Source organism: Amblyomma americanum, chromosome 1 (assembly GCF_052857255.1).
Source record: "Amblyomma americanum isolate KBUSLIRL-KWMA chromosome 1, ASM5285725v1, whole genome shotgun sequence".
In the NCBI taxonomy this organism is placed as follows: Eukaryota; Metazoa; Arthropoda; class Arachnida; order Ixodida; family Ixodidae; genus Amblyomma; species Amblyomma americanum.
The window spans coordinates 385,066,434-385,078,569 of NC_135497.1; the positions used below are offsets into that span (position 1 = coordinate 385,066,434).

General features: G+C 46.6%; 1 protein-coding gene across 1 annotated transcript in view; it reads left to right on the forward strand.

Annotated features, from left to right (window-relative positions):
• The first annotated feature begins 5,763 nt into the window (after positions 1-5,763).
• LOC144122935 (RYamide receptor-like) overlaps positions 5,764-12,136 on the forward strand; it is a 94,535-nt gene continuing 88,162 nt past the window's right edge. Inside the window, exons 1-2 of the mRNA XM_077655892.1 lie at positions 5,764-5,772; positions 10,124-10,206. Coding sequence (XP_077512018.1) covers positions 5,764-5,772; positions 10,124-10,206 — 92 coding nt within the window. The remainder of the gene's footprint in view (positions 5,773-10,123; positions 10,207-12,136) is intronic.

A 12,136-nucleotide genomic window follows, 5' to 3' on the forward strand; every position in this document is an offset into this window, starting at 1 on the left:
TTCTATTTTTGTCGCCCCGAACGCCCTCACGACCATCGCCTGAGCGACAGGTTAGCCCTTACCGATGACCCTGCAGCGGTAGCGGTGCATGGATGGGCTCACGCAAGACTGCCCCCTCTGCGCACTGCGGTCCCTGCGGCTGCTTTTATACTTTACTTTTGTGGCCCTCCTTTCCGCAGCAGCGCCCCTCGCGACTGAGTGGGCCGACACTACACTAGATGATGTTGTCGCGACCGGGTCGTTGCGTGTTTTTTTTTCTCTCGTAGATTTTTCTTTTGTGCGTGGCCGTCATGGTCGCTATCGCATAAAACGTTTTTGTGCTACTTCCGTGGCACGGATACTCGTACCGGCTTTAAGAAGTGTTTGAGAGCCACACGTTTGCCCAGGAATAATCACCGATTTTTTTTATTATTATTAATATTTGTACACATTTTGGGAAAATAATTAAGGTTTTATCCATAAGCCATAAGCAGAATTCACGACACGCACGCGAAAAGATTAATTACATCGAAATGTGCTTGTAGACTTTCAATAAAAAATTTTTAACATCAACCAACTTGCAATGACTTTAATTAAAAAATATTCAAAATAAATCAGCGATTAATTGCGCGAAAAAGTAATATTTACTTTCAAACTCTTCTTAGCAGTTACATGACCGTACTCTATAATATTTCTACCAACAACGGCTTCTTTCAGCTACGAATAATCTATTCAACTGTGCCAAATGCAGAGCAAGTACAGAAAACAATAAAAGAAAATGTAGCATGCAGGCTACAGGTGGTGCAGCTTAAGTTCTTAAGAGCTGATGCGGAATCCAGTCCTAGCGGTTTTAGCACATTTGAAGACGCGATCAAAATAAAATGCATTATGAAACACGAAGTTTATGCGTGGAGTTCATATATGCGACGTATTTGTTGCTTGTAGTAAAACAGGAACATATGTTGCAGAACTTGTAGACAATTGAAAGTTACAACTGCTGGAAACAAGAAATAAATTCTAGTTAAACACAATAGTTTGTGTAGCAGCCAGATTGAATAAGTTGGAACCAGTTGTTTTAAGAACTGGTCCCGGATTCTGAAAACAACTCTTACGTAATCCAGAAAGACGAAATAAAATAACTGTGATGGCAGGTGAAAAGCTTTTGCAATTCTTTACGTTTGCTATGCTAAACTCTTCTTGTCGAATTTGACGGAATATTTTCGCATTTATTTCTTCCCACAAAAATTTGCGGAATAAAGCTTTGAATGAAGCTAGCGAGAACTTCGCTCATTGGTGCCTTGTAGAAAAATGCAAAAAGCTTACCACGTGCTTTTACGTTCTTCCAGCGAGAATGATTTCATTGAATTGGTTGACTCAATCAGACTATCGCCTCACGTTTTGCAATGAGGCTTGCCCGTTTGCATGCCTCCTTGGTGCCGCCGAGTGTAATGGCGTCGGGGACACACCGACCAGCGAAGCCATGCCGGGACACCCGAAGGCTGAAAGCGGGTGGTAAAGACGCCCGCTAGACGAAAACAAGGACCATCTCTTTGGGGCTCATCGGCGCCCTCTTGAATTTCTGAGACACTGAATTCTTAAGGGTGAAGAATCAGCGAACCTTGAACGAAAATTTGGTGGATACCCAGAAAAGAGCATGCGTGTGAGGAGAGTGAAGTTGAACCACGTAATAATAATTATGTCATTTGTGGCGCCAAATATTTTCTCATCGAAGCCATTCCTTTCATCGGAAAAAAACCAGAGGCCACTCAATACTGACATTTGCACATACGGCTTCTCAAGTGGCAATAACTTAGAGACGCGGTCATTGCTGTTTTTCTTATTGGGTTTACGCGGACGTCAAAACTGTCTCGGAACGTGTCCTTATGAAACTATGAATGCCCATTGGATTCAAAGTGAACTGCGCACAGGCAGTACCAGCCAACAATATTCGAACTTTTTCTCAGCCAAAAATTCACCACTGGCCGTAAATTCCGTCTACATCCCCTTTCTTTGAAGTTGCTCCCAGATTCGTGCGAACCGAAAATTGGCCACCGCCCGTCATTACAATTTGAATTACCTTCCTTTGAACTTCCTCGTCAGTTCCTTCCGGAAATCACGAAAAAATGCAGTACAAACAAAATCGGAATAAAAATTGCTTTATAAAACAAAACTCAAATAAATAAGAGTAAAAGGAACGATGCAAAGACCAGGATTGATATTCGGACCTTATTACTTGTCATCCCTTACGCCACTCACAATACACCACGGCTAACAAAGTAAAAACAGTGTCTAGTTGGTTCTTCATTGTGCAGGCAATCGTAAGGAACTGGCGCACTCTGTGTTTATAATCGTTCCTATGTGCGTTTCAGAGCGAAAGCTCTACTCCGTGACCAAAGCTGCAAAACCCGTTCCACGCTGAAACCTGGCCTTGAATAAAGTAATAAAATAAATAAATATAGCAGAGACTCGGTATCGATCCCACGGCTCCGCGAACAGAGCTTCGCTGTTATGTGCATGAGATCACTATGCTATCGCCTAGCCTGTCACGCCGAGTGTCAGCTGCAACACACGCTCGCGTTTTGCATTGAACGTTGTCTCATCAACTAATTCCACTACCGAACTAGTATCGTCGAGAGACGTGCCGACTATATAGTAAAGCAAAAACCATAAGCCAACCAGGCTAAACACATGCTTTCGCACGTCTACACGGTTTAACTACGTTAAAACCCTACCACTTTGTTTTTGTCTTGTAACCAGTTTAGCACAGTTTTCTCACATCATGGTCATTGTAATATTTGGGCTTGAAGCGGCTGCCGCGGTGGCTCAGTGGTTATGACACTCGGCTGCTAACCCGAAAGATGCGGGTTCGATACCGGCTGTGGCGGTCGAATTTCGATGCAGGCGAAATTCTGGAGACCCGTATACTGTGCGATGTCAGTGCACATTAAAGAACCACAGGTGGTCGAAATTTCTGGAGCCGTTCACTACGGCATCCCTCATAGCCTGCGTCGCTTTGGGACGTTCAACCCCCTAAAAAATTTAAAAATAATGGGCATAAAGCCTACTGCTCAAGTTTTCCACTTATTAGGCTTTTTCTTTAAATTCAGAATTTCGAGCAGGAGTTGGAATCTTCGCAATCTTCACAAGTAGTGTAATAACTGGCTCCTTCTGCGTTACAACCTCCATGGCGCCAGCGGTTGGCACTGCATTCCTAGCGCTCGAAATTATTGCTACGCACTTAATTCCCACCCGAAAATTTCTAACAGTGCGACAAGCTAATTTAGCTATGGCGCTATAATTTAAGCGAAGAATTTTCTTCAGAAATGTAAACACAGTTAGTACGATCGACGTCTTCGCTAAAGTTGGCACATGATGCCGAAAATAGCGCAAAAGCAATAAACACTAAAGAAATTGTGCGAAACGGGCGCAGTTTCTTTTTCTTTTGTTTTCACACGTTGCCTTATCACTTCTTCCTCCCTACATTTTTGTGTGTGTGTTTTGTTCTTTTTGCTCTGTTTCGGCTGAGGATGAGCTGAAAAGATAGCGCGTTTAGCTATTCTTTTTCGCAATATGTAGGTTGCCATCGAGCCAACTGTATTTTGAAGTTGTTGATCCATTTTTCTGTGTGTCTTGATGCGTATACTTCCCTTTATCGTCAGTAAAGAGCGGTAGTGTGGTTGCTTACACGAGTTTCGCTATTGCGGGATAACTTATTTATCAATAAAGTTCACCTTTGTTACCAGGAAGGCATGGGAATGAGGCTGATGCGTATTTCTTTTCACGGAAGGCTGAAGAGTCCACTCAGACTGAACCCCTTTGAGGGAGGAAAAAAATACCCAAAAAAGCATATATACAGAGGTTGCAGGAAGGCAGAAGGCAACGCATAAAAAAGAAATAGGGATGTGCTTTACATTTATTTTTGATATATTCGAGGACAAATAAGGAAGCTTATGTGTTTTCGATTTCGCTAAAAGCTAAGCAGTTAGTAAACGTTAATCCAACGTTAATCCAGTTAGTCAACGTTAAGCCTCTACCACAGGAAAGATGAAAGACAGAAGGGAATGCATAGAAACGAAAAATATACGCGTATAATTTGTTTTCACTTAAGAACAAAAAATTGAGTGTTTGTGTGAACTTCCTTTTGTCAGAAAAAAAAAATCTATAGGAAGTCTATTCAGAAAACATAGTGGAAAATGCAAAGGAAGCAGAAAAAAAAAAGCATTTTCTAAGGGCTGGCAGCCTCTCCATGTCAGATTCATGTTCATTATAGCCGGTGAACAGCCGGAAGCAGAATGCTCTGAGCCCATTCCGTGCGTTTTTTTTTTTTAATTCCCATTTTGAGAACAAGAAATGGCACACAGTTGTCATCAAAATCGCTGGCTATATCAAGCGAGCAATGCCGGCTGCGACGGCATGGATTCATGTTGGTGTTAGTTGCCCACATAGGCAGAAATAAACGCTGCTTAGAGAATTTTGTTTAGTTTTTTAACGCGCTCGTGCATTAAAAACACTCGAGCATCGCTTTTTCACAAAGCTTTGGAATTGCGGAATGTACGACGAAAAATGCTGTTATTTGATTTAGTTGGCTGATTTATGAAGTTCCGAAAGCGACTCAGGCTATAAGAAACAGCGTAGCGGAAGCTCCGAATGATTTGGCCACCTGGGGTTCTTTAACGTGCACTGACATCGCACACTACAAGTGCCTCTGGAATTTCGCCTCCATCGAAATGCGACCGCCGCGGCCGAGATCGAACCCGCGTCTTACGGGTCAGCAGCCGAGCACCATAACTATTGAGCCGAAGTAGCGCCTCTTTTGTGCATTTAAGACGATTACGAATTAACCTGTTTCAAAAATGACCTCTTGCGGGGTTTCTTTAGGGGGGGGGGGGGGGGAGTTGGCTACATTACAGGAGGTTCTGAAATTCTAAAAAAACTGAGGCCAAATTAATATAAATGACCGCGGTAAATTATTTAAATCATAAAATACCCGGAAAGAGTACGAAACCTTCTTGTTTTAAGTTACGAGCAATTGTAGGCGGCCGCAACGCAAGCTGAATACCTCAGTAGGGCTAGGCGTTCATACTGACGAGGGTGACTCAAAAACTGTGCTTAATTAAAGTTTACCCTTTGTCGTGTAACCAGGTTTAGTCACAGCGAAAGAAAGCAACACCAGTAGTTCCCGCTAAATTTGCCGACGAGAACCGCAACGATTCTTATTTGGATGAGCGGGCAGATCCCGCTTGCAAGGATGTCGCCATGTTTTCACGCTAAGTACGCAAAGGACTCAACGCTAACTTCTAGAAATTGCGTACGAGCGGTAACGCTATTTCTCTGTTAGTGTTATGCGCTTGCAAATTCTGCAGCTGCTATTCCACTACGCGAGCAATCAAGAAACGTCCGCTGCACTAAAACTGTCTAATGGCTTAAGTACGATCGTAACTCCTGACGCTCAAGAAGAGGAACAATCCATTATGGCCCCAGGAAAAAGTAAATGCCCGTTACAGGGTAAGCTGAAGTTCTGTCTAGGCTCCTTTACTAAACTTGAATCTCACATCCGCGGCAAGTAAACTTTTCTTCTTCTTTTTTTACCACAACGCATATTTTCAGGAAACAAACAATTAGCTTGAAAAAAAAAGGCTAGGAAGGTGGGAAGAGGAGGGAAAACTTTATTTGACCATACTGAAGATCGGCTTTAGGTCAGGTGGATGGGGCCTTTTTTCCAAGACTCCTATAGCCAGGGCTGGCGTACGAACTTGCTGATTGAGCGCTAGTTGGCTCTCCAGGATGTCGCTGGTAAGTAGAGCCTACCACTACTAAAATGACTTCTCTGGCGTCTTTAAGTGTTTGGGTTTACCCTTGCATCCCCACACGATGTGGTAAAGTGCGGAACGGGCAAGTGTGGGACTAGGGTTAAGTGTGCTGGTATTGTGTGGGGTACATTTTTCTGTACTTGTAATAGTTTGGAAAAGAATTTGAATTAATCGCCATGCTATCGCTTCCGCACAGGTCAGCTTTTTATTGAATAGGGGTTGGATCCAACGAGTAAGTCGCTGGCTCTCCGGTCTAACGCAATATGTGTATGGAGGGGGTTCGAGGTGGGGTGTTGGTTGGTCCTCTAGGCTGCTTATCGCGTGAGCTTCATCATGGACTGCCTCGTTTTCAGCGAATCCGGCATGCCTTCGGGATCATCCTATTTGACAGTGCTGTGATCAGGGAGAGTTTGAAAGGGCTCGGAAATTTCGACCACCTGGGGTTCTTGAACGTACACTGACATCGCACAGTACACGCTGCACTAGAGTGTCGTCTCCGTCAAAATTCGACCGCCGCGGCCCGGATCGAACGCGCGTCTTTCGGGTGACCAGCCGAGCGCCAAACAACCGATCAACCGCTGCGGCTTGTTCTGCTAGCTATGAGCCAGTGAATTAAAACACGGGTGTAACAATATGAAATAAATCGTTTGAAAAACCCCATGCTGAGATATAAAGTATTGCATTGCTATTTCGATGAATAGCTGGTCTTTGCCGCGTCAAGGTTTTGGCGCCTTTACATTTCCGCACCATGGTTTTGGCATATGAAACAGCAGTTGAGATGAGAAACTTTTAATTCTATTTTTGTCCCCGGGATTCATGTGGTCGAAATTCATAGCGCTTTTGATTTAGTGGCGCTTATCCTAGCATTTAAAATCAGCGAACAGGTACGTTTGAAGGACCTGTTGGAAAACTTCTAAACCCAGCTGGTCAGTGTCGAGGCAGCGATAGCACGTGTATATGGTCGAAAGGACTGCATTAATACGTTAGCGCGTGCTTGTGATTAATAGCGCAGTACCTCCTCAAGGTCCTTAACCGTAAAACCAGGAGCGACAATCACTGCATCGCTGCGCGGCCGCGTGCTCATTACAGCTACAGGTGCCACGGTCAGGGAGCATTTGCAAGGCATGCCGTTCAAGTATTTTCGGCTATTTTCTCGTAGTGCGGATAAAACGACAGGCAGAAGCGCAGGCTCAAAAATGCTTTGGAACTGAACCGTTCATTCGGATGTACTTGTTTTCTGGACGAAAACAAACCAGCTTGGTGGCTGCGATTGCAACACACGCCTATGTATGTATTCATGACAACCACAGTCGCCAAAATTTTCGGAAGCGCTCTACATGAACATTGCTCGGGAACCTCAAGGTAACACTTTCATTTTCCTGCCAGCGGCTCTGCATGTCGCAGAATCGGCAACCAGAGACCGTGATCACTCGTGCGCAATATTGCGGCGGCCAAAAAGCGTAGTCAAGATTTGCCTGAGTGCTTAGCATGAAATGATGATTTCTTGCGATGGCGGAAAACAGATAACACACTAAAAACAAAATAGAAGCAAATGCTATGGTGCGTGAATCGCGAAACTCTGCGGGCGATGAGTGCCACATGCTGCGTGGGCTGCGTGATTGCGATGTCTTGGGGTTCCAGGCTCCCCCTAATATTTTCCTACCCACTGCAATCACCTCACGCAGCACAAGCATAGCATAACATACGAAGTGTAGTATAATGTCACATATTACGTATAGTCTGGAACTTACTGCCATTATACAATTTTCCTAATTACAAATTGTTGCGTCGTGGGATTCTTCCGGCACGATGCTGTTTTCATAGTCGCTTGGGCAGCCTATCACTGCTGCCCTACACTTCGTTGCATGCGGGGCCGTCTTGTGTTGCGGCGTCTGGAACGTCAGCAATTAGAAGGACCGCTCTCCATACCTGCACCCTCCCATCAGCGCGGAACGTGCCGAACCTGAGAGTTGCCCTCAGCCAGTAGCTTCCACAACGATTCTGCCTTGCCCACGCCCTGCTCTTAAGCAAGGCCCACCGCCAAAACAGAAACGAGCTTACCCGCGCGGCGAGACGCACCGTCCTTTCGCCATGAGCGACGCCAGCATCATGCGGTACGTAATGTGTGGTCACGAGACCGTGCGACTGCCGCTCGTGGCTGCTATGGGGACGAGAGAGATACGAGTTCCGGGAGTGAAAAAAAGTGACTGCTCAGAAAAGTTGGAGTGACATGAGCACGCATGGTTTGCCTTCATTCTGAGCGGCGCAGACCTAATTACGGATAAAAGTTTTGCCTAGCTGAGAACGAAGGAGGGGGGGGGGGGACGCTACGAACATTAAAAATGAAGTTCATGTTCGTAAAAGCCCCTTCTCTGGAGACATCTGTGGCGAAAGCTTGCCTTCGAGGCCTTATTTACTCGCGACAAATGCTCGCACCATTGCAGTTTCGGCCAGCCTTTCGTGCCCATCAGTCTGCTTGCAAAGCTCTTTCCTAGGAGACCTACCCTTGCGCCCTCGATAACAATTCTGCTAAGGCTTGTACATTAAGGCGCTGCCGACGGTGCACCGTGTGATTTCTGTGGAGTTTATCATCCGACAAAACTAATCGAATTCCCTTAGAGGAAGGTGCCCGCTCCTGCGCCGTGGCTGCACCGGTTTGACAAACCTGGATCACTGTGCCCCGAGCTGCGGAAGGGACGTAAATATTTGCAGGTCCATTGTTACCTCCATTCAGGTTACTAAGAACGGAACAATAGTCCTATCAGCAAGGACCTGGCGAACCGCTTCATTTCCCAACAAAGGCACTCTTGAGCAGATTAGCAGCAAGGCAAGGTGTGGTCACACGAGAGGACCATTTTCTCGCCTGATTGCTTAAGACTGCGCCGTATGCATATAACATTTACTCTTTTTCGTATCGTCAGTGAAACAAAAATTGTAATGAACGTAAGTCGTTGCCGCGGTTAGGCTGCTCTCCCAATGGCTGTTATTTTCAGGGGAGGTTGTATTTTAGTTTGACCGTGTTGCCTCTTGCACTCGTAGGGTTTTTCATGGTATTGTGCGGATGGATGCGGTGACGAAGAAAAGGCACAACCACAGAGAGTAAATATTTCCTATCTCAGTGCTTGTTGATGGAGCACTAAGCACTAGCACCAAAATAATGTTGTCATGCTGACGCAAGGGAATTTTCCTCTACCTTTGGGCAAAGAGCACGAGCTGATAGATGGCGACAATTTTAACGAGCACGAAGAAATGTCCATATTTTTTACAACTAAATTTTAGGTCCCACAACCTAGAAATTAATTTCTTTACTAATATTTTGCCAATACAGGCCACTCCCTTCTGAAAATGCAAAAGGCATGGCCTGCAAGACAGCTGAGCAGCATAATGAAGAAACCGCTGGTACCGCCACGCACAAACAATTTTGGACGCCGTTCGAAACGTATGCCACAAAATTATAATGTACGGTTATTTTTCGGCTCTAAAAAATTCAAAGACTGTGTCCACTGGCTAGAAATAGCTTCAAATGAGGCTAGATACAAAAAATATATAGTAAACTCATGCGGAGTCTGCTGGAAGTGTGGTAGTTGGAAGTACCACTTAAATAAGAGAAGGCCTGCACGAGTCAAACCAGGTGATGCGTCCATGACCAAGCAAGCGAAGATTATTAGTCGTTAAGCATTTACGGGGGCCCGTGCAACCTAAGAGGTTTACAGTGGAGCCTCTCCGTGCAAAGATACAGCTTCTGAGCAGCATAAAAAAAACACAACATGTCTAAATGCAGTATTATCCCTGAAGCTTATTAGGAGTTTGTTAAAATCTACGGCAAGTGCATGAGTGAAGCCCCATTGTAGACACATATTCATGAGACTGCTTGAGGCGTACTTCTGTAGGACGTGCGCACGATGTCTGCCTTCCATTTCTCACTTCCGAAGAGAGGTTTACAAGTTTAGTTCATTTAAAATTTAATGAAGCTTCTGCAAGAATGCCTCGTTGCGAGGCTTTCTGCAGCCCATTTAAATAAATGCCCTACAAAGTAAGCCACCAGTGCACTTCTGCCCGTTAATCAACCTGGCGCAAAGCATCCTTTTTTTGCGATGCTTTGCGACTAAGGCCTCTTCTGTCACGCGAACAAGAAGAGCAAAACGCAGCAATGCAGGGTCTAACGCTACGATACATCTTACTCCTCCAAGACGGCACTCTCTCTGTATAAACGCAAACGTCCTCCGCATCACGATTACCCATCTTCACCCAGTTCTTTCTTCTCCGCTTCTCGCGCAACTTCTCTTCCTCTAACTTGCTCAGGCCTTCCTCCTTTGTTGCCACTGCTCGCATAGTTGCGCAAGTGCACGTCGTCGAAGGAGGAGCAGAGCGAAGGTGAGCGCCTGTCGACGGCTCTGCGAGCACAGTTAGACACATGGTAAGACAAAGCAGGCTCCCGCTCCGAGGACGCACAAAAACCTCCTCGGGGAGCCGCCATTTATCAACGCCGCAATGCAGCGACGGCGGGCGGGAGAATGGCGACGCGAGCGTTCGGCAGAGAGGCCAGAGGAAGATGGGGGACGAGGGAGAGATGCCTTGGTCCTTCTTTATCGCTTCGCGCGGTCTCGGCTTTCTCGGCGGTTGAGCGATGCGCAAGCACATTCGCAGGACTCCAAGGAGGGATGGGAGGGGGGGGGGGGGGAACACCGGCGCCCGGGGGAAATAAAAGGAAATAACTGAAGAAAGGTCAGGCAGCACCCAGAGTGCTGCTTGCGTCGAGCTACCGGCTCCGCTAAACGGCGTTAATTAGGAGGGCACACGACCTCCGCGGACAAAGGGGTTCCCACGGACGCCCCGAACAAAGAAGCACAGGAAGCTGACTCAGAAAAGAGAGGCGCAGGAATGGGCAGCAGTGTAAATATCCTTAAAAGGCGGGCGCACACTTTTCCTCGCGGACGGCGTCAGAAAGATTGCCATTGTACGTCACGCGACAGGCCACCCGCTGCGTCGCTAATGAACTGAGCAGGGTGCTCCTGCATGAGCGCCGGCGTTCTGAAGCGTCGGAAGCGGGTGTGAAGCCTAAACACCTGTCTGGGGCTGTACTATGTGGGCCGCATAGGTGTCTCTGATCTCAAGCCTTCACGCGCGCGTCCGGAACCGTTGCCACGCCCGTTTCCGCACTCCCTCCATTCCCCCCTCGCTTTATGCCGGCGTGGAAACGTAACGAGTCCGCGACGAGCGGACAAGCCAAGATGATCCAGCTCCGTCTATTTACACACTGCTTTCAGGTACCTCGAAATTGTGAAACTGTGGCCGGAGGTCGGGGGGGGGGGGGTTGAAAGGAGGGGAGTTTGCAGGTTTCAGAGAGTACATACTACTTTCGATGAGTACTGTTTGCCTGTTTACCAATCACGCCAGAAGTACGCCTTCGCGTGCGCATGCGTTAGATCCTGATGATAAACAATAACTCGCGATTAGGCAACGACCAATGAGCGAATTAACTGTTCGTTGGCCGGAGTCACTGGTGCGTCAGACGACTTCAGCCTTGTAGCAAAAGACAAAGGCATGCGAACCAGGTCTCAGTGAGCAATTTAAATAAAGCGATCTCTTTTTAGACGACGTTGGCTTTATTTCGTAGAAAAGCACGGTGTGGTCGAGGAGTCCTCCCAGAGTTCGTATTAAACTTTGTTGGGTAGAGTTTCCGCATCACGAGAATCAATGTATCAACGGAAGGAACAGGAGGCGTACAGAAGCGTAATGAGCGCTTTCTTGGGAGCTCCTGACGAGCTGGACAAATGTACTCGCGTGATTAGAGCTACCGCTAGGATATCAAAACTAGCATCTCTTGGTGAGAACAAAACACAGACAGAAAACAATCAGTATTTCGACATCTGTCTCAAATCACCAGCGAAGCATTCAGAGATTTACGCACTTGCATCATGTCCAGTTTAAATTTAGTACTGTGTAACAGCTTAATCAGTTGAAGGAATGCCTCATGCTATTTGCAGAAAAGTGCGAGCAATTGTTTGCAGCGTCTGCAGGGAATAGTCTTCTTCATACAAAATAAAGAGTGTCTGTCGAGAAATCTCACCCAAATTCACTAGGGCATGCTGATGGCTCGGGCTGTAATGTTCGGCAGTAGAGAAGTAATTTTGCTCTCTGACCACCGTCTACTCCCCCCCCCCCCCCCCCTCCGTCCTCTACGTCCCCCGAGAGGCGTGCCGATATTTGTGTCCGCGAGATTAAGCTGCCTGTATCGCAGTGCAGGAATTACTGCTGGCGACGGCCGCGTTTGTGGCGCCCATTACGGACCCTTTCTTCTGCACTGCCATTTGTCATCCGCTGTAAAGAACGCCCTGACAGTCGTG